The sequence below is a fragment of the Lichenostomus cassidix genome, chromosome 6 (assembly GCF_008360975.1).
Source record: "Lichenostomus cassidix isolate B80296 chromosome 6, HeHo_3.0, whole genome shotgun sequence".
Taxonomy (NCBI): domain Eukaryota; kingdom Metazoa; phylum Chordata; class Aves; order Passeriformes; family Meliphagidae; genus Lichenostomus; species Lichenostomus cassidix.
In genome coordinates, this window is record NC_139487.1 from 6,332,069 (window position 1) to 6,353,105 (window position 21,037).

The 21,037-nt window shown below is 36.5% G+C and overlaps 1 protein-coding gene across 1 annotated transcript in view; it reads left to right on the plus strand.

Moving 5' to 3' along the window:
- PDZD8 (PDZ domain containing 8) overlaps positions 1-21,037 on the plus strand; it is a 54,519-nt gene that overhangs the window by 20,482 nt on the left and 13,000 nt on the right. The window contains exon 3 of the mRNA XM_085064735.1: positions 1,590-1,692. Within this exon, the coding sequence (XP_084920861.1) occupies positions 1,590-1,692 (103 nt within the window). The remainder of the gene's footprint in view (positions 1-1,589; positions 1,693-21,037) is intronic.

Below are 21,037 nucleotides of genomic sequence, written 5' to 3' on the forward strand. Positions count from 1 at the left end.
CTTTAATACATGGTTGGGTTTGATGTGTTGTGGCACAAGCTTCATGTCAGTCTTTATCTGCAATTGTCTTGCAGGGTTCCTGGCCTTTGTTTGCATGTTAATGGAGATATTGTTCAAACAAAACTGTTCTTATTGTAGCAGCAGTTACAATTTCCCCTTTGTCTTTCTGAAATTGGAAATTGAGCTCCAAACTCCAGCATGAAGAGCTCTTTAAAATTTAAATGTGTCGTTTGGCTGTCTTGTGATGTGTTTTTTCACCTTACACCAGGTTAACAGGTGCTGTTAACCTGCTGTAAGGTGAAATTTCAATACAGCTCTTTGTTTCCCTTGTGACTTATGTTGCAGTTCTGGCTGAAAATTGTTTTATTCCTGTTTTGAGCTATCTCATGTCCTTGTTTTTCTATCCAGTACAGCTAAATAGTTCCTGTGCTGATATTTTAGAGGGACTGTAAGTACCCCTGGAGAATTCCCTAGGAGGCTAAGTGACCAGAAGCAAGTTTGAAAGCTGTCACAGTCAGAAAAGTGTTTTCTTGGGTTAGCTTAATTTTACCACTTATAATTATTGGTGAAAGTTGTCTTCAATAGCTTTCCTTAATTTTCAAGTATGTTTACTACAAATATCTACATCTGAAAGATGAGGCACTTTTTGATTTTAAATATTTACCTAGGAACATTATTTAACAATGTCGAGATAAACAGAAAATTGACGTGGTTTTCTGATAGCTTTTGTCTGTATCATATGAAGAGCTGTGTAATACATCACAATCACAGGATACTTGGGGTGATAGCTTAGAAACTGTTCTTGTCAAATATACATAGAAAGTTGAGGGGGAAATTAAAATCTAACAGCTCTTTTGAATGAGTAGGGTTTGTTTGAAGTTTTTATTCCAAAATGTTTATCTGCTTCCAGCTATTGTGAGATAAGCTGTGAACAATTTGATTTCTGTTTTATAGACTAAAGTTTATAGTCTGTTTTTTTTTCCTTTTCTAATACTGATATCTGTCTGAAAAGCTTTGTAGCCTTCTGGAATAGGGTATCATGCATGAAGAGCCACTCTTCCATTTGATATAAATGTTACAAATGTCATAGGTAAGAGGATGCCAGTTTAGTGAAATATAAGTAGTCATAAACTGAGTTCAATCTGCAATTGCTCTCTTAAACTGAGAAGAGCTTCACATTGTGATGTTTAGAACTGAAGTGGAAGACGCTGGTGGCTATTGTTGTTCTTCTTAAAATAAAACTGAAGTCCTTTATGGAAAAAATGCCAATCAAACACTTCATTTAAAAACAAAAAACCAACCAAACAAAAAAAGCCCAAACCAAATAAAAAACCAGAAAAACATAGTAGGAACAAAAAGTTCTCAATAAAATCCCTTAGCTAAAAATGGTTATATTTTATGTTTTTGGAGTTCTTCCACTAGAGGGTGGCAGTGTCTTTCCTTTGGTGTAAGGCTGTGCCTGTTGAATCTGTTCTGTCTGGACTTCTGTGTGTACACATTGGTAATAGTGTATAAATGGGGAGTTTAATCTGATATCTGGGATAGATATAAAGGTATTACAATTCTTACCATAGACTTTTCTATTTCAGGTTACTGATATTTGGATCCTATGAAAGAGAAACAAATGTTCATTGCACAATGGAGCTGAGCAATACTGTTTGGGAAGAAAAATCAAGAAGTTCTATTAAAACGGTAAAAAAAAAAAAGGGTGTCATCTTTGCATATTGCAGTTTGTCTTGTGCCCTTGATACATGGTCTAGAAAGTGTCTTTAGGCAATCAAATGGGTGATATAACAGGGAAAATAAAAAAAAAAAACCCAAAACATAGCTGACCACTTTTTAATCCACTGTCAGACTGGTATGTACAGATAACAAACATCACATTCAGTTATCACAACTGTGCTTGAAACTGTACCTGGTTTGAATGTACTGTCAGCTGCCCAGCTGCACTGAAACATAGTGTAAAATATGTGTTTTATAGTCCTGTTTTATTTGGTTGGGGCAGTGTTTAGAAAAAGGTAAGATTCACCTGTCTTTGCCTGGCCAGTATTGTAATGTAGAGTTTTACTAATTATTACACTTGATAACAAGAGTTTAGCAGCATACAGCCTACAGATTTCCTGCCTTTTTTTTTTAATGTGTGAGGGTGAGAATGACCTTTTTTTATTTCTTAAAGAAGAGGTGTGATGTATGAAAGAGCCTTTCAGTTTTACATTAGGGGGATATTGTGTTAGTAATCAAATTGAATTGGGCTTGTGCTGGGCAATAAGTAACGTGCTTATAGAAGAAAAACGCCTGAAGCTGTAGAAAGACTTCATGTTAACAGTTGGTTTCATGTAAAGAAATCACTGGAACAAAAATCCCTGTCCTGCATTTTACCCCCTGTTGTCTGAGTGCTACTAGCTTAAGCCTGTGCCTTTGTTACATCTGACTGGAGCTATGTTTGAAGACAGCATCATTTTCCACTGGAGCAGCAAGAATCCAGAATTTCAACATCTCATTAATTTTTCCACCATTAAATTCCGCTTTGCATTGGTTCTAAAATCCTTGTAACAAATGCTGTGATACTTGTTTCCAGCTTACTGTGTATTATGTTTTGCCAGACCTAATATACAGTAAGCTTTGTATTGCCAAAAAGGTTGTATAGCTGCATGAAACTAAAATGGATGTGCAGGGTTGATGCTCTGGCAGTGAAGGTGGCAGTGCCTTAATTTACTAGTACAAATTAGTTTGTGATTATTTTTGATGTTGAGTAGCAGTGTTAGAACACCTTCTTTTACACTATAACGACACAAGAGGGAAAGGAAAAACTGTCAGCAGACGCTGTGGCTTTGGTGTGTTGTGACAGCAGATGGCAGTAGGAGTAAATGAGTGAGGGTGGAATGGCTGCTTTTTAGAACTGTGGAAAAGTACTCAGAGTCAAAAACTCATCTTCTGTGGTGGCATCTAAAATGAAATGGCAGGGTTTTAAATGAAATGGCAGTTTAAAAAAATTTGTTAGTCTCTTAGAAATCTGGCCTGCAATGTACAGGAGGGTTTTCCGTGCATATGTGTTGCAGTCCTTCATTAAGGCAGAGAGCAGAGACTCCTTGGTTTGAATTCCTGCATCTCTAGCTCAGCTGGCACTGAAGAATTCACTGTACCCAACCACCTTGAACTTCAGGCCACTGGAATGCTGGCCTGCTTTGAAGATCCTGCTTTTGAAAGTCTTGGTATGGTACATTATGGAAACTGAAAATCAGCAACTTGCAGAACTACTTTTTGCTTCTCAATGTAGTGAAATAATAGAAATCTCATTTCCTTAGGAAATCAGGTTAAATTTGCAAGCTAAGTTACAAAATGTACATCTCACAGAGTGGTAAGAATATGGCCAAAGATCCTCAACAAAATAGGAAGTGTTGCTGATACATTTAGCACTGGAACTTCATTTTTTTCAGATATATTAACTGTGTAAGTAGTTAAATAACAAGGTATAATGAAAAAATTACTTCTATCCTTAATTGTGATTAATAGCCCTAATGCAATATTAACCATGAGGCAGCTGATGGCAATATTTAATATCTTTCTAGTATTAAATTCTTATTTTAATGCTCACATGTTCAACAGTTACTTGAGATTAAGCTAGAATGAGTAACAACTTCAGAAACTATAGAGGAGAAATGGCAGATAAAGTTGAAATGAAAAGATATTTTCTGGTTTAACAGGGTCTAATTTATACAAGCCTCACAAAAGCATGACAATATATCACCTGATTCAGACTGTGTTCTACAACGTTCCCGGGGAAAATCCTCATAACTTTCTAGACTTCCTGACATTTTCATACTTTTTATTGTGTTAGTAGTAGTGAGAAACGATTAGACAGGTTTAATACTTTGTAATGAATCTTGGCAAGGCTTTAATCTGATCCCAGAATTTATGGAACATTATTAGATGTCACAATTGATTTTGAAAAAAGATGCTGTTATTCAATGTATCTGGAGCATTATTGAAGTGTCTGTTACAATACAAAGGTGTCTCAGGCTTATGTTTGTCAAATCTGAAACACCAGTAAGACTTCAGAGAGTAATTTGACACATTCCCATGTGAAACATGTAAACATTCTTAAATATGTTAATTAGCAGTACATGCTGCTGGAATTAGCATTAATCAGTGCATTGCTATGTAAAAATGATGTGTGGCTAGGATGTAGTAATTAGCATTAGCAGGCTTAGGTTACTAGACAGGTGTTCTATGGTTCAATAGTTAGATATGTCTAAATAATGAAACACATGCTTGTAGATATGAAATGGAGGCTGTATCATAAAGGTGGATGGTTATGTGCACTGCTTTGTAAGAACCCTGTATACTGACTGGAGTGCCTTGCCTGCTCTGCAGGTGCTGGTGCTGTTCTCTGGATCCACCTCTGTAGAGAAGAATGAATCAGAAGTATAATTGTATTGAAGTGAGAATCTTGTTTCTTATGAACTGTTCTGCAAATCTTTGTAGCCATGTTTCTACATACTGATTTTTACGATAAAGTAGTTTTCTAGAAATTGTAGAAACTATTGCAAAGAGATTGATGTCTTCTGATACTCTTATACTTAGAAAGCATATATAAACTTAAAATAGTTTGTGCTTTTTGTTGGTAGTGAGAATCTAAAGTAATGGCGAGAGGAGCTCAACTGCACACCAAAGATGTATCTATTCCAAGTTGTATCTTAAAGTCTTTCTTATAGAAATTCAGGAGCACAAGAGAACCTTTATTGATCTTGAAATAATCAAGTTAGCTAACCCAACAAAAATATGATAAAACACCTTTAAACTCTGGTGTCAACTATGTTGTCCGAGGTGGTACTGTAAGAATAGCCACAGGTTCATATTTCTCCACAGTTTCTTATTTTTACAGGCAGCAAGTATTGGGGCTTTTTTGTTGGTGATAGTGTTTTTCATTACGAGTTTTTTGGAAATCTCTTCTGTAAATATTAACTTTAACAATACTGAAACTGCATTTCATATTCTGCAAAGTAAAAATTTCCATCTAAAATGCCACATCTAGTAGCCTGTAGGACTCACTCTTGCAGCAGTTGTCTCAGGAGCACACAAATATCCTCTGAAGTAACCTAATAATAGAAATAATTAAAGAATTAAGATAAGCATCCCAATACTTTTTTAGGAACACTGCTTGATTTTTTTTCTCCAGGTCATTCTGAACATTGTGGTCAGCACTGGAGTAACTCAAGGGGAAGACCTGTAACACCATCTTTCAGTCTTGCACTTTGAATTTGTTGATGTGTGTACATAGAGATATATAAACCACAATCTCCAGGCTGGTTGGTATCTGTTTATAAAAGAAAAAGAGCAATATTTCTCAGCCTTTCATAAAACTAAATTTCCTTTATCAGGGATTAAGGGAAACTTAAAGGTATTGCAGTACTATAACATATGAATCTAAAATGAAAAATAATGTAAATCAAATACAGCACCTTCTGAAATGAGTTGCCTGAAGGTACTAAACTATAATGTCAAAATTTAAAGCAACTGTGAAATGTTAATTTGTAAATACATGGAGTTAAATGCCTCACAGTTGGCATTTCAGTGTGCTTATTTAACAGCCTGCCATTTCAGTATTTAATCCTATCAAAAGAAAGGAGGAGGATTAAAGCAAGAAAAGCTTTTTGAAAATGTCACTTTTTATGAAAATTCATGATCTTGTAAAACTTGGTAATATTTGTATATACAATAGGGAATAGTTCTGAGATTTGTGCCTTACATAATATTCTGTAATCTGTCTTTCAAATAAACTTGAAGGCCATCAGGATTTTTTTGGTCTCATCCTAAACATTTAAGCTTTTTGACTTGGGGCTTCAGAAAGCTTTACTGTGATTTAATGAACAACCTTCTGTGAAAATGCACTGTAGTTCTTTATTGCTTAGAGACTGTTGAATATGAACATTAAACACCACCCCCCCCCAAAACACCACTGTCAGAGGGGTTTATTTCATATATTCATATAAAATAGTATATTCATATAGTTCTTTAGAACCCAATGTCATCATCCTAGTCACAGTCTGACCTGGTACTTCTTACCTGCTCAGAAGTCATTCAGGAGCTGTTCTGTGCTGCACCCCTGGGTATGCACAGCCTCACTGGGGCAGGCAGAAAGTGGAATTTGCTACACTTTGGCATTTGGCAGCAGACAGTGCTGAATGTATCATGTGCAACCAAGTCTGGGCCTTCCCTTTACTGTACCTTTTTCTCCTTATGTCCAAATCTGACATTGTGATCTTTCCCTGGAGTGCTGCAGACATTGACTGCTTGCAACAAATCTGACTCGCTGAGTCTCAAATATAAAATAGTAGATAAAAAGATTAATGGATAAAATAACATGAGTGAGAAGAATCTGTGCTGAGCAGTGCTTAGTGCTGTTTTCTTGCACTTCTGCATCCCCAACTCCTACTCTGAGAGCTGCCAACAAAGCTAATTCATGGTGCTCAGATTTCAGAAGAGAAGTTCTTCTGCAACCAGATGCTTGTCTCATATAGTGAAATAAGTTTGATTTGAAGCCATGTAATTTCGGTTGAAATCTCCATTAGATTTTGTAACTGAGTGGCATTGCAGATGCCACTGCCCTACTGTCTATCCAGTTGGGGTCTCCCAGGCTGATATTTTGCAAGGTGTTGAACTCTCTGAAAACATGGCAGTGACCTCCTGATTCATCGCAGAGCCATGAAAGAGGCTCAAGCCTTTCAGTTGGTTGTGTTGGGTGAATTCCCCATAGTAACACTTCTCTCTGTGACTGTTCTAGGACAAAAGTTACATGAAACTTCACTTACTCAGGGATTTATTCTGTTCTTTCAATGTTTTTTACAGAGGTGATATGAAAAGAGTACTCATTTTTGCTGTGGTTTTACGCATGTAATAGCTAACCTATAGTTCAGATTCTATGAGTTACCTTTCAGTTGGCTATAGTACCCATTTTGAGTGGCAGTTGTAAACTTTTCTTGTCATACTTTTAAATGTACATGTTCATATTTAAATATATGTAACTATTAAGTAAATACTAAGTATTTCCTTAATATTTTCCTTAGAAATGCTTGTAAAAGTGAAGCCTTTTTTGTAGTGTCACTAGATGTGGTGCTGGTGACTCTTTGTTTTTTCTTCTATTCTTGTCATCTATTCTGCTACATGTCCAAATCCTGAATGCAGTATAGAGTTTTAAGTAGGTTTTACAGCAGCTGTCTTTCTCATTTGCAGAGAAATTGATTTACAGTGATAGGTGATCTCGTTAAATAAATAGATGGCTGATGCATGAAAGCTAACTTTGTTTGTATAAACAGTATGGCTTATTGTAAGAGAGATAACAGTGTTTTATTGACCAAAGTACACAAGGTGGCTTCTGGGAAATTCAGTGTTTCTGGAAAGACTTGTCAAATTACTTTGTTGCATCCTATTGCAAAATTGCATGGCCAGAGGAGCTGGCAGTTTGGTTGGAGGCTGCCTCACACGGCTGGAGTAGAAGGAGGGACTTAAGCACAGATATCCAGAGCAACCTTCAGAAAAAGCAATCTGGTTCTATTCTCATTGTTTGTAGTTTGTTTTCTTCTTCAGCCTTCCAATTTACTTTAAAAATAGATTTTCTGTCATAACTTTATAATAGTTAATCTCTTCCTAACGTAGGTTTTTTCTTTTCAGATTGAGATACTGGGATCTGTTCTTATTAAGGAGGTAGTAACTGGATTGGAGCTAATTTACTTATCTGTATGGATTTTAGTGATCTTGCAGTGTTTCCCCACCAAATCAGGACCTCATCAAGTTGGGCATGTTGACAGCTGTTTTCCTTCCAATAGTGAATAGTTAAGTCTCCCAAAATAATGAAGAAAAGGGGTCTATGTTTGAATGTGTAACCTTTCTGAACAGAAATGTTTTCCAGAGAGAAAGTCTGGGAGGGGGTAAAAAGTCCCGGAAAAGAGGCCTGTGGCTGTGAGTAAAAGTACTAAGAAATAGCAAGGTACTGGCACTTGGTGCTCATAGGCTCTCCTAAAACCAGTCATCTTCCTAAATCTGTGTGAGTGTTGTGCAGGTTTGACATGGGGCAGAGTTGCAGAGTTGTTCTTTTCTGAGTGCAAGTTGCTCAGTGGTAACCTGAGCGTAATCATCTGGAAGTTCATCTTGCAGTTAAGGAAAATTGCACTGGAGTTTCTGCAGATTGTCAAAGGATAGGCAAGTGCTTGTAGTTGTCACATAATAGCTGATGTTTAACTTCTGCCCTTCAAGAATCTTATATTGTCCTTGCTTCCAAGTATAAACATTTCACCTGTTTATAGACTTTAAGAGTGCATTAATAACTGCTGAGAAGACTGTACAAAATATCTGTGCTTGGTTCTGATTCCTATTTTTATGTTTACACTGGCTAAATTAACAATTCCATTAGATTATACAAAAACTTCAGGTTATATACCAGGAAGAAATTTGGAGTGAAGATTTCTTAAAATATTGGTAATTAATAACTATAAAATAATTATTAATATTAACTAGTAAACCTACCATTCTTTAACACAGTTATCTGATGCCCTTCAATGGAACAGAATTGTATTTTTATACACCACAAGTAGTTGATGTCTAGTCATTCTGAATTTTGTGGTTTGAGTGTCAAAGTCCAGGCATAAAATGTAGTGAGTGACTGCAAAGAAAGCCTTTAATTTTGTGGGAGGAATTCCTTATTTGGAGTACACTCCAATGTATTGTAACTATTTTTATGAAGTCAAATGATTTAAGTAGTTCACAATCTTGGACTCAAGGTAATGAAGTGTTGTTACGTGTCACATCTTGCCTTCCTTGAAGGTAATTATTTAACTGAACATTATCTCAAATCAACTATTTTTTTCTTTATTTCTCCCTCTTCAGTCACAAGCTGAACCAGAAATTAGGTGCTTGTAGGAGTGGTGGAACTCCATATGTGGAGGCCATACAGAGTGAATGAGAGCAGTGTTTGGTGTGTTTATGTTGTTAAAATTTTCACTTGTTACTGCGTGACCAGTTACTGTGGCTGTTCTACGTCTGTAGAATAGCAGGAGTGAAATCTCACTTTGTAGGCAAAAGTGAATATTAAGATAATTATCAGTGCAAGATAAGTGATTCTTAATGGTTGCCAAGCGTCTTAAAAATGCTTTCCGTAATTTAAAAAAACGTATGAGCAAAAATTTCATCAGGCCAGTGCAGTCTGTGTTCTCCCAGAGCTCTGCAATGACAGCAGAGAGCAATAAGAGAATAATGTGAGTGGGCAGTGCAGCAATTGCCCTGGAAAAGCCCTGGGGATCAGACCTGGAATTGCCGATTCCCATCATCCAAATGAAATGACTAAAAGGTCACCTGGTGTATTAAAGTTAGAGAGAGCAGAGTGATGCTCTGCAAAGGCCACCTGCAGATCAGCAGTGATCAGTAGTAAATCATCTTTAGAAAACGGAGTGTTTCCTTTAATGCAATGTGGTAAAAGGCTGCCTCTGTCAGAGTTTGGGTGAGATAAATAGAATTTATGAACTATGAATGTCTTCACAGATACTTTAACCAAAAGTCACCATATTCAGATCTATACTTATGTCATCCCTTTCTATTTTTAGGTGCTTACTTTGGAACAAATGTCATGTCTGTGCACCCTCAGATCCATTTGATGTTAATCGAAGCTATAGATTTTCCCTGGCTGAAGGAAAGGAAAAAAAAACCTAAGTCCTTAGAAGTCTGAGGCAGATATGCAGAAATATTTTTTATGTTTTGGTTGTTGTTTATTTTAATTTTAAAAATCCATCTAAAAACATATAATAATGCATGTGCAGGTTTTATGTATAAGTTGTGCATATATATAACTACATGCACTTAAAATATATATATGTGTATGTATATATATATATAATGAAAAACATCAGTTGTTCTATTTCAGTTAATTGTATATGGAAGTCTAAAGGATAACAAGTTGACCATACATTAAAAAATGTAGATACTTGCAAATAAAATAAATTACCCTTGAGAAATTGGAATTTACTTACCTGAAGCTCATTAGCACTTACAGCTCCAGTGATATATGGCAGAGTCAAGAAATAACAAAGTTGATGTTTAGAGAGGAATTGCAGAAATCTGCTTCTAGGTTCCATGGTAGTTAAATCACACATCTGTGGAAATACATCAGGAATAGTTTGTCCAGCAGCTTGTAAACTAAAACCAAGCACTTTGCATAACAATGTGAGCTACATGTGAAGGGAGCATAGGATTACGATGTTCAGAACTCCTAATGCAAGCAAACATGTGGTTCATCTCCATGTGATCTCTCCCCCTTTCGAACCAGGGGTTTCCACTGCTCTCAAATCACATGCACGTTTAGCTTGGAATTTTATAGAACTAGTGCAATGTGCAACAAGTACCTTGCTGAAGTTACAAATTGCTGCTCAGTTACATAGTATTTCCGTGAAATGTGGAGTCCGATTCTGTTAGAGCTGTGTACTCTCTTCTTGGGGAATATGAAATACACAACTCTATTTTTGGATTCAAGACCTATGTATAGACTGTAGATCAAGTTGTTCCCTCTGTGTATATAAATGAATTAAAGAGTTTGGAAAATGGATGTGCATTTCCCAAGCAAGGTGGACAGTAGGGTGCTTAGGCTGCCCGTGTCAGATGCAGTACAGCCTCAGGGCTGAGGGCAGGACTTCTGTGCCATAGTCCTGCAGGTCCTGCTGGGCTTTGCTTCTGCTCTGTCCTCCTGGAATACTCCCATTAGGATTAGCATTAGGGACACCACTGTGTGCACACTGGTGTGGCTTCCTCTGTAGGGAATGAACGTCTTGTGTTCCAGGAGCAGGAGCTCTTTTGAATGCAAATCAAAGCACAAGAGGTGGAGCCATGGGAAGTTCTGCCTCAAGAGCTGACCTGAACTAAAACGCTGTGGCTGATGCACAGCAGTAAGGAAGAGCAAACAGTGACTGTTAGCTTGGTGCAGGATAAATATGCAGTGATAAATACCTGCTGCATAAACAGGGCAGAGGAAGTAGGACAAGAATAACACTGCCAGCAAGGTCAGCTCATGGGCGTAGAGTAGCTGTGAATATTTGCCTAGTGTGGAGTCTTTAAAGTACCTGATTAATGTATGTTATCTACAGGTTTGGGAAACTCCCAGGAAATATGTGGTTGTACTATCAGAAACATTGAGCAGCTGGCTTCAGCAGAAAAATTGGCTTGATGTCAAGCATTTTTTTAAAAATATATATAAGCGAAAACAAGATTAAAATGGTATCTGGACAAGGTGTCTGTTTGGTTACTAGACCAGAGTCAGTAATTTAGAATGAAAGGGACCTCTGAAAGTAATCTGGTCCCAGCTCCAGCCAGGTCAGGGCTAAGCCACCTCAGATCCTTTTCCTGAGCACAGCCAGGCAGTGCTCATTGATTAAAAAGTCTTTTTTCTTCAAATTGTATTTTCACTTTTGCTAAATAGTATATGACAGACTGTGCAGTTACATAGGGAAGGGAGGGCAGCAGAGCTATCTGATTTTTACTAGTTAAATAAAAAGAGTTCACAAAAAGACTGATTTAGTCTTCAGGCTATCCTAAGAATATATCTGTAGGGATGGCTTCAGATGGAATAACTTTCTTTGTGTATCAGGCAGTCCAGCCTGGAGGCAGTTTTAGCCTAAAAGCTCTTAATTAAATTGCATCAAGATTCCACCTGAGGTACAGACCTGCTGGAGAGAGAAGGTAGTACTAAACTTCTTCATTTTGGCTGCAATGGGTGTTTAGCCAAAGCGTGGGAACATGTATGATGTATTTTTATTCCTTGCAAAACAATATCTGAGCAAAGAATTCTTTTTTTTTAAACAAGTTTTTTGCCAAGCTTGATAAATGTTTGTATTTCCACCACAGTTCTTGGAGCTTTAGCTATTGGAAGACAATCTGAAATAGCAAATATTCTAGAAATGTTTGTAATAACTAGGAACAAACTTTTGGCTGTCCTTGTGAGCAGAGGCATTCAGATTCTTGCCAGCTGGTGTGTAGAAGTGCATAAGGAACCACAGTCTTGGTTGCTTAAGATTGAGGTAACCAAGAGTTGTAATTAATTCCTGAGCTTTAAAAATAGCTGCTAGGAGGAACAGATTTTATGACAGGTCATTAAAGCAATATTCCCTCGTATCTCATAATCATAATGAAAATAAATGAGATTTACCAGAAAATTAAGAACTTGATTCTTGCTAAGAAGAAAAAGTTTACTTCTACAGAGATTAGTTTTATTTCTGAATTTGTTTTAACAGATGGAAGTAGTAACCTATAAAGGCACTGGAAATGTGTCCTGGACACAATACACACTTTCCTGCACATTCAGAAATAATTTAGTGGAGCAAAGTGTTCTTTTTTGATTTTGCCAAATCCTCAACCTGGTGTATAACTCCTCAAATGTGGAGGTACGTATTTTAAGTCTACAATAGAAAAAACTCAAGGAATGGTGCTGTGGCTGCAGAAAGAACATGTAGGGAAAGATGCTGTGTGGGTCTTGACAGATTTTATCCTGTTTTATCCTATTTTATTTTCTTTTTATCAAAGCAGTGGTAGAACGGGAGAGGTGCAAGCAAATTCTCTTTCTTCTCTTCTGTCTATATCAGAAATAAATCTTAGACATTGAAACTTGGTACTCTTTATTATTTTGTGTTTTTGCGTTTTATTGGGGAGTAACTTTACCTACCAGCTTCTGAAAGAAATTCTTCTTCCTTTTGGAAGCTAGATTTTTTTTTTTTTTTTTTTGCTATGTGCTTTCCTGATGACTGGTGTCTAGCAGTTCTACAGATTACTAGGTAAGCTTCAAGTGTTATGTATTGACAAATGCGAAGTGTGGGAATATAAATTTCTACTGTCAATAGAATAGATTGATTTTATTTTTTAAGTGGAATTTCTTTTGAGGCAGCAGCATAAACCCAAAATAGGAGAGCAGTGGTTAATTTGTCATTACTGAAAAGTGAAAATTTTGCAAATAGATCATGATGTGTGCAGTCATTTTTTTATGTATCTATAGGTATCATGGATTTCTACATAGCATTTATTAAGGAAAGAATGACAGTTGAGAATGCTGAATGAGCAGCAGCCAGTAACTCTCAGTTGGTCAGAAATACTTGAAAGCAATGCCTTCTCTCTGTGAGAGAGAGTTTGGCTGATATCAAAATGTGCATAAGTGCACTGTTGATGCTGACAAGCTTTTTTTGAGTTTCTGTCACTTCACCTCTTCTCCAGCATATCTTTAGTTCCATTAGTTAAGTATTGCTGTCATTTATCTTGAATACTGTATAATGTGAATATTGGCTAGGGGTCTTATCTAGTGTGAAGATTTATTTTTAATTGGTAATTGTTTTTAATTCGTTGTTATTAGTACTGCAATTTTTTTTTAACAATTTCAAAAAAATACATGTAGCCACACTGCATTGAGGTAGTTATGTCAGCTGAGTCAGTGTCACTGAAATCTGAGGCATAACTTTGATATCCTCTTCAAAATGTCTCATTGCTCATTAAAGAAATCTCATCTTTGTATTAATTTAGTTTCCTTTTTTTGATGCCTCTGAGTGTCTGTATACCTGTATAATGCTTTTTTTTTTTTTTTTTTGAGAAAGCAGTTATTTGAGAGTCTGACCTTCTTTTGGAAAAACGTGTTTACCCAGGCAGAGACTTAAATCAAGAAGGTGGTCTAGCTTGGCTTTAGTCCTTTTTAGTCTCCTTGGCCCTGTGTCCTCAGAGCTTTGCTATTTGTATGACTTTTTTAAAGTTGTATTTATTTCTCAGGCATTGTGTGGTGTTGACTAATTATTTGTTCAATTTTCAGTTAAGTGGGTGAGTTGTGAATTTTTTGGGGAAGGTAATTGGCCACAGTCCCAAGCAGGCTGTGTTTCTGGTGGCGCAGGAGAGACAGGGAAAAGGGAAATGGAAAGATGTTGGGTTATAAAACCTGGTGGGTGCTTTGCAGAGAGCTGCAGCAAGCCCAGGTGAGAAGCTCTGAGTTTCTGCAGGGTGAATTGGCTGTCAGGTCCCCCCAGAGCAGGGACACCTCCCCAGCAGGGCAGCCTGGCTGCCAGCAGGGTCCTGCTGCTGTGGATTCAAAGCTGCTGCTGTGGGACCTCCCTGTCCCTCTGCACTCACCTTTGGGCAGGGCTGGATCTTGTGTTCATCCTGTGTTCATCCTGTGAGCACAGCTCTGCCAGCTGCTGGGGAGAAGGGCCTGTAAAAAAAGCTGATACTCTCCATAGCACCAAGCACATTACTCTCTGGGCAATAAAACCATAGCTCTTTCACTAATTATTAACAACTTACTAGTTGATGTTATTATAGTCAGATTATGACCCTTGCATGATGTTTTTAACCTTGGACTGCTTTCTATGCAAAATACTGTTTTGACTCAGAAACGTCTCGTATGAAAATGGCAAAAAATAATGATGCTTCTGCTGAAAACATCTAAATTACAGTTAATTTTGATGTTTGTCTGGCTTAATAGTGTAGATTTACCTGAGGTTTGATTACTTTGCAATGCTCTTGATCAAACGGTGTGAAAGTTTGTAAATCACAGTCTGGTTTTGTGGACTTCAAAGAGTTTGTGAAGAAGGGCAAGATGTGCCTGATGAACACACATATTTATTCATTATGATTTTCTTTTGGCATTGCAGGCTAACAAACTCCTAAGTAAAAAAATAAAGTATTATTAGTGTTGCTTTCTTAGCTCCAAAGCTGCCTTTTTTCCCCATTTTTCATATCAAAAAGGCAATTCTTGTCTTAATCTATTGTAATATATGCATGAGGGTCTCTACCAAAATGTAACATTGTACACAAATAATTGAAAAGCTGAGTTTAATCCATTGGTTTCGTGGTAGTTGATGTAAAGTAATTAAAGTTTATAGGAGTGTTCTGCCACGGTAGTGCAGCCATGGATTTAAAAACTGCAGTTTTCCAGTCCAGATGTGATTTCTTTTCCATCTCCAATCTCCTTTCCCTTCCCATCTCTATGATGCAGTCTGTTTACCCCCATCCCTTTTTTTTCTTCCCCTAAACTCTGGCTGAATATAATTTTTCTGGTAGGTTTTTTAGTGTGTTGCAGAGGTTATAAAAAATACTGATCTCTAGTGAGAGGAAAGTGGCTGTATAACATTGGGAGCAAGCTGATGATTAAATTTGTAATATTGTATCCTGAAACTTTGCTATTAGAAATTAGATTTTTTGGGGGGTTGCTCTTCTTTTTACTGTGTGGTATTTCATCATTCATCACATTGCACATTTGTTTTTACTATAGAGTCCTAATGTTATAAACCTGTAGGTTTTCAAATGAAATATTCTAAAAAATATCACATTAAAAGAGAAACCTCAGACTTTTGAATGCTTAGTATTGAATATGCCATTTATGAATGAGGCCTTTTTTTGGGCTGTTTCACCAATGCCCTTACCATGATGATGAAGAAAGTAGAGTACCATAGTCTGAACCAAGTATTCAAATTATTTCACACACTTTCATCAACTTTTTGGATGCAATTTTCTAATTTTCCCTTTTTTTTTTTTTAAATAAAGGTAATTGAAATTAAGTAAGCTGAATTATTCATACCTTTTTCAGTATGACTTTTTTTTAAAAGTTAGATTTATTTCTCAAGCGTTATATGGCATTGCCTAATCCTTTGTTCAATTTCCAATTAAATGAGTGAGTTCTGAATTCTTTGGGAGAGGTAATTGGTCACAGTCCCAAGCAAGCTGGGTTTCTGGTGACAGAGGGGAGAAGGGGAAAAGGGAAGTAGAAAGATGTTGCTTTATGAAATCTCGTGGGTATTTTTCATATATATTTCACCAACTATCAATAAAATCTGTTGCTAATTTAAAAATAATAGAGCATAAAACCCGAGTGTATGAAGTTATAGTGAATGCTGAAGTAAAAGAAGTTTTTAAGCTTGACATAATTTCCTATTCATTCTTTCACTTACCTTACAAAAGGGAGATGAGGAAATGGTATATATTACTTCCCTGAGCCAGAAGATACTCAAAAAAAAAAAAAAAGGTCAAAAAGAATGAACTTTAGCTTCCACTATGGGTAGTGTTCTGCTCCTCTTGTAAATTTTTTTTTTTTTTTTTTTTTTTTACTCCCAGTAAGCTGTTTCTGGAAGAATATTTTTCTTTTAGCTGTTTTACATGCTTTAGTGTTGGTGGTTTGAGGTCTAAAGTTGATGCCTGGAGTACTCATAGTTACACAAATTGTTTTCCTGTTGTTCTGATGGCTAACTATAGGGAAAGGAAATCTTGCTTTCTGTTAGGCAGTTTGGTCACATTGATTGCATGGAGAGAAAACTGCACACGAAGATCCCTTCTGTGAGAAGTTCCGATGTTTGGATTTTCGTGAAGCATTTTTTGAAGCTCGGTTGCAAAGCTGGCTGGTATGTTGATTCCAATTTACAGCTAACATTCTGTTTCCAAATCATTCTTTGGATACATTGGGAATTCATCTTTATGTGTATAAAAAAATAATCTGGATTATTTTTCAAGTGCAGAGAAGATAGAGCTGGGTATTGATTTCTTTTCCAAAGTGAATTGTCAGTGTTTGAGTTGATGTAAAGATATTTTCAGTTTAATAGTTGTGGCAATTTTTATAAGTGATGGTTGGTAACAGAATGAAAATCTGGTTTCTAGGTGTGCTGTTGTCTTAGTGCTACTAATTAGATGTGACACTGAGCTGCTGTTTCACTGCCTGCCAGCGACTTGTGCCCTATAACCATAAATAAATTGATTTGATGTGATGTGATCAACAAAATAACCAGAAATAGATGTATGGTCATGGAAATCTTTACTGGTTATATAGTTGTGTGTTTACACTGCAGTGTTTTGTCCAGAATTTAATTGAAAACAACTCAGTGTGGTTTGGCTGCCTTTCTAGGTACAGAAAGATTATTATATACAAAACCTTGGCCTTCTTGCAGTAATTATTTGGAATAAGTTAAATATAAATCCTTATTTCTTCTGGCCACGGTAACCTAACATTTCGGAAGAAAAGTGTTGGTCTGGTTTTACCGGGCAAAGGGTGGGGCTGGGGTTTGTGTGCAACAGGAACTTCATTTTGATACAGATGGATCTTCTGTTTAATCTCTGAAGAGCTGTTAAGATCACGAATCATTCTACTACATCTGCTTTAGTTCCTTTGGGTTTAGCTAGTTCAGTGGGAATGTGGGAGTCTGAACACTCTTTGGGTCACACAGGATGTTATTCAGGCTTGTGCTTTTCTTTAATAGCATGTAGCCATTAATGTTGATGAGAAATGTACCAGTTGCCAAGAAAACAGTGTGTTTATGCAGTGCAGGAATAACAAACTGTTCACTTGACTTCTATGTTGTTTCAGATTGTTGATTATGTAGGTTCTAGGTGCATGTGAGGTCCCTGTTGCTTTGACTGTGTGATTGATAAGAGTGTCATTTGTATTACCTGCAGTCGTAATGCTTTGTTTGTGAGAATGTCGTTTTTCTGTCAGAAAAGTAACTTCTAAACCCTTTAAAATGTGACTTGTAAGCCCATTCTTGAAATCTAAGAGTTACTACTTTTGACTGCATATAAATTATATTGTGTATCTTATTTCCATGGAGACTAACATCTGTGATGCATATTACTGTAATTGCAGCGGATAATAACTTTTCGTATTTTCAGTTTCGATGGCAGTATCTGTGTCAGTATTCAGGTGGTTAATGCTGATAGTCAAAATTGCCAAGCAGTTTCTCTGTGTGGAGAAAGCTCTTCACACTGTCTATTATTTCCACTATAAAGAATTTTTACCTGCAAGTCCAATATTTTGAGTGTATTGCAGGAAAATTAATAGGAGCTGGTTTATCACCGTTGATTGGATACTTTCAAGATACATATAAGAAATAACTGTTTTAGAGGGTTTACTTTTAATATATACACTTGAATGCTTTTTTGTTTTTTGCTTCCATCTTGGAGATGAACAAAACCCTGAGTTGACCTGTCTCATGTACACATATTCACAGTGCCTAAACTCACAGGCTCTCCTTAATCTCCTTTATCTGTAATTTGCAAAGCAGTGATTCATAACAAATTTATACAGAGAAAATCATTAACTAGGTGAAATTTTTATTGGTTGGATGTTACACATGGTGCTATTAATGAACTTAATATCAGTAACCTTATTTCAGTATTTCTTGTTAGACTACCTGAGTTTTGCACAAAATATTTATATGATGACCAAGTAATGCTTAAGCAATATTGGAAGAAGCCTTTTTCCTATCAAAGACTTACATGGTGATATAACATTAGGAAAAAAAAAAATCAGTCTTTTCCATTTCTATAGGGCCAAAGGAAATCATCACAGTCGGGTTTAATAAAGACTAAAAGGATGTCAGTAAGAGCACTTAAAGAAGAGCTACATTGGTGTTTGTACTAAATTGCTCTGCAAAGAAGAGCTCCACCTAAAACTGAAGGCCTGTATTTTACCTGCTTTTGACACTTCAAAGTTAAATGCAGGTTTTCTGCTGCCTTGTTTGTCTTTAACTCCTCCATTCAAGTCCTGTAATTGCTGTAAGGATGCCCCAGCAATTCATGGTAATTGCTAAACACTTTGCTTTTTGCATGTCGCCTAACCTGCTTCACCATGCAATTGGAAGGTGCAATTTTTTAGCAGTAGCTTAGCCAAAGAGTACCTGCAATGTGTCAGAAGTACTGGGGAAAATAAGATACAGCTCCTCATTCTGTTTAGTAACAAGCCTCTTCTGGATTTTGCTGATGTCAAATATTTTCAGTGCTCATCAGGCAGACATGCAGATGTTTAATTTTCCTACGATGAATTGTCACATTTATTTTCAAATAGCTTATGATGGTGAAGTTAGACATGTGCATAACATTTGCAGTATTGTGGCCTTAATGAATTGCTATTTTAAATATGATCTTGGTCCAATATGTAACTCATTTCAGAATGAAATTGCCGTCATATTTTATAACTCATTTTTTTGGGTTTTACAAGTTCTCGTGTAGAACAGAAAAAGACTCCCAGTGATTTGCTATTTAAGATGACTAGTAATAAAATATCAAGACCTTTGTCTGTAAATACACTTCTTCCTAAAAGTCAAACAAACCAAACAGGAAAAATGCAACATTCACTGAGATTGTTGTGTCTCCCCATGCACAGACCACAGTTCACAAGGCTGCAAAGATTAACAGCAAAAGGTATAACATCCCACTTCCCTTTTTTCACTGTTGTATTGTAATCCAAAATCTCTTGTTCCTGATATTCCACAAACAGCTGGTGGCTATTCCAGACCTTTGTAGGAAAGCAGAGGTAGAGAGTCCATCAAGCCTGATTTGTCTTTCTGCAACACGTTTGCTGTACAGACTTTTTCATCAATAATGCTGTTTGGGTTTTAAAGAGAAAGTAATTTTGTTAATTAATTTTAATTTTTTTTTAATATTAGTTGATTGTGATGGCTGAAATGTGATATACCCATTAATGGGAAATTCTGTCTCTTAAAAACTGCTGCTACTCTAGCTCGGAGAAAATCCTATGTTATGCTTAAAGATACTTTAAATGGACAAGAAGAGATTAAAAATGGTAGAGAGTAAAAATATTAGAGAGATGCTCTGAAAGCAACTGAAGTACTGCACTTCAATATTAATATAACTGAAATAACTACCTGAGGAGTACAAACTTGTCTGTATGAAGATTTAGTCCTGTCTCAACATCACACTCTGACTGAGCTAATTCATCTTGTGCTAATTTGACATCAGAACAGAGACCAACACATTTAAAGTCAGTATATATATTTCATTGTTTTGGTCACTGGAGAACCAGTTACTTACTGGCTGTTTGCAGATGCCAGTGAATGTAACAAATCTTCAGATGGCAAAGGTGTCTCATGTGTGTGTTTGGGGGGATTGTTGGTTGCTTGCTTTTGGGTTTTATTGCTCTCAGTGAAGGGGAGAAGAAGTGGGAAAGTGGTGTGTAGGTCATGTGTGTCATCTGCTGAGTGGGAGAAGAGTAGCCACAATTTTTAAAGAAATAATAAAAAAATCCTTTTCTAGAACTGAGGTATTTTTACAAGTTAAAAAAGGTTTTTAAAAGGTCCAGTGCTGTTACACCTCCATTGTTTAACTTCTCTCTGAATGCTTTAATTTCTAATGTTTTCACTTAAACTTTACCTTTCAAAATGACTTTGTCATTCCTCTGCCATCAGTTCTCAGAACTCCCTTTGGGAAGTCCATGGCAGTCACAAAAAACTGGCAGAAATCTTTGTGATGGTGGACAAACACCTGAGTCAATCCATTGTGTTAGAAGTGGGTCATTTTATAAAATTCCTTTATAAAGGAACTTCAGTATTCATTCAGTGACACCCAAAAAGACACCAAGGTGTAGCCAGTACTATATAAAGCTGCTCCAGCATTTTCACCTGATACGGTAAGGAATGCAAGTATTTGTTAAAAATGCAGAAATTGCAAAATGGGCAATATTGAATTAAAGGAAACAAGCTGAAGAACTTGTTTTCTGCTCTTGCAAATATTTGTGCTAGAAAAATTGCATGAATAATCAGTCTCAAGATGATTTTGAGTGTCGGCCTATTCCTTTGTTTTACTGATGAAAATTGCTTTCAGGACAAAATGTGTTGTTCAGAGGTTTTGGTGTGAAAGGTGAGCAGTTTGAAAAGCTGACTTTTTTCAGGGATTAAGCAAGTGAACGTCTGCTGAAGACAGCTGTGAGTACAAAAAACCCCTCCTGACTCTTAGGGTTTTAGCTCAGAGTAAGAGCTGCAGTGGAGGAAAGCACAACACCAGGTTAAGTAAACAGCAGTTATTTAAAACCTTCTAAAATTTTGAAGGATCAACCTGGTCCAGAAACACCACAAACACTACAGTGAGCATTGGGTAGAGGTAAAGAATGGTTTAACTACCAAGTAAGCACATAGAACAGAAAGAGAAATTAAGGAAATGTGGTTGTTCACCTAAATAAATTCCATATTACCCCTGTGGAAACAGATTTCTGATAAAACTTTAGTATTTTATGTTCACTGTGACTCAGTCATGT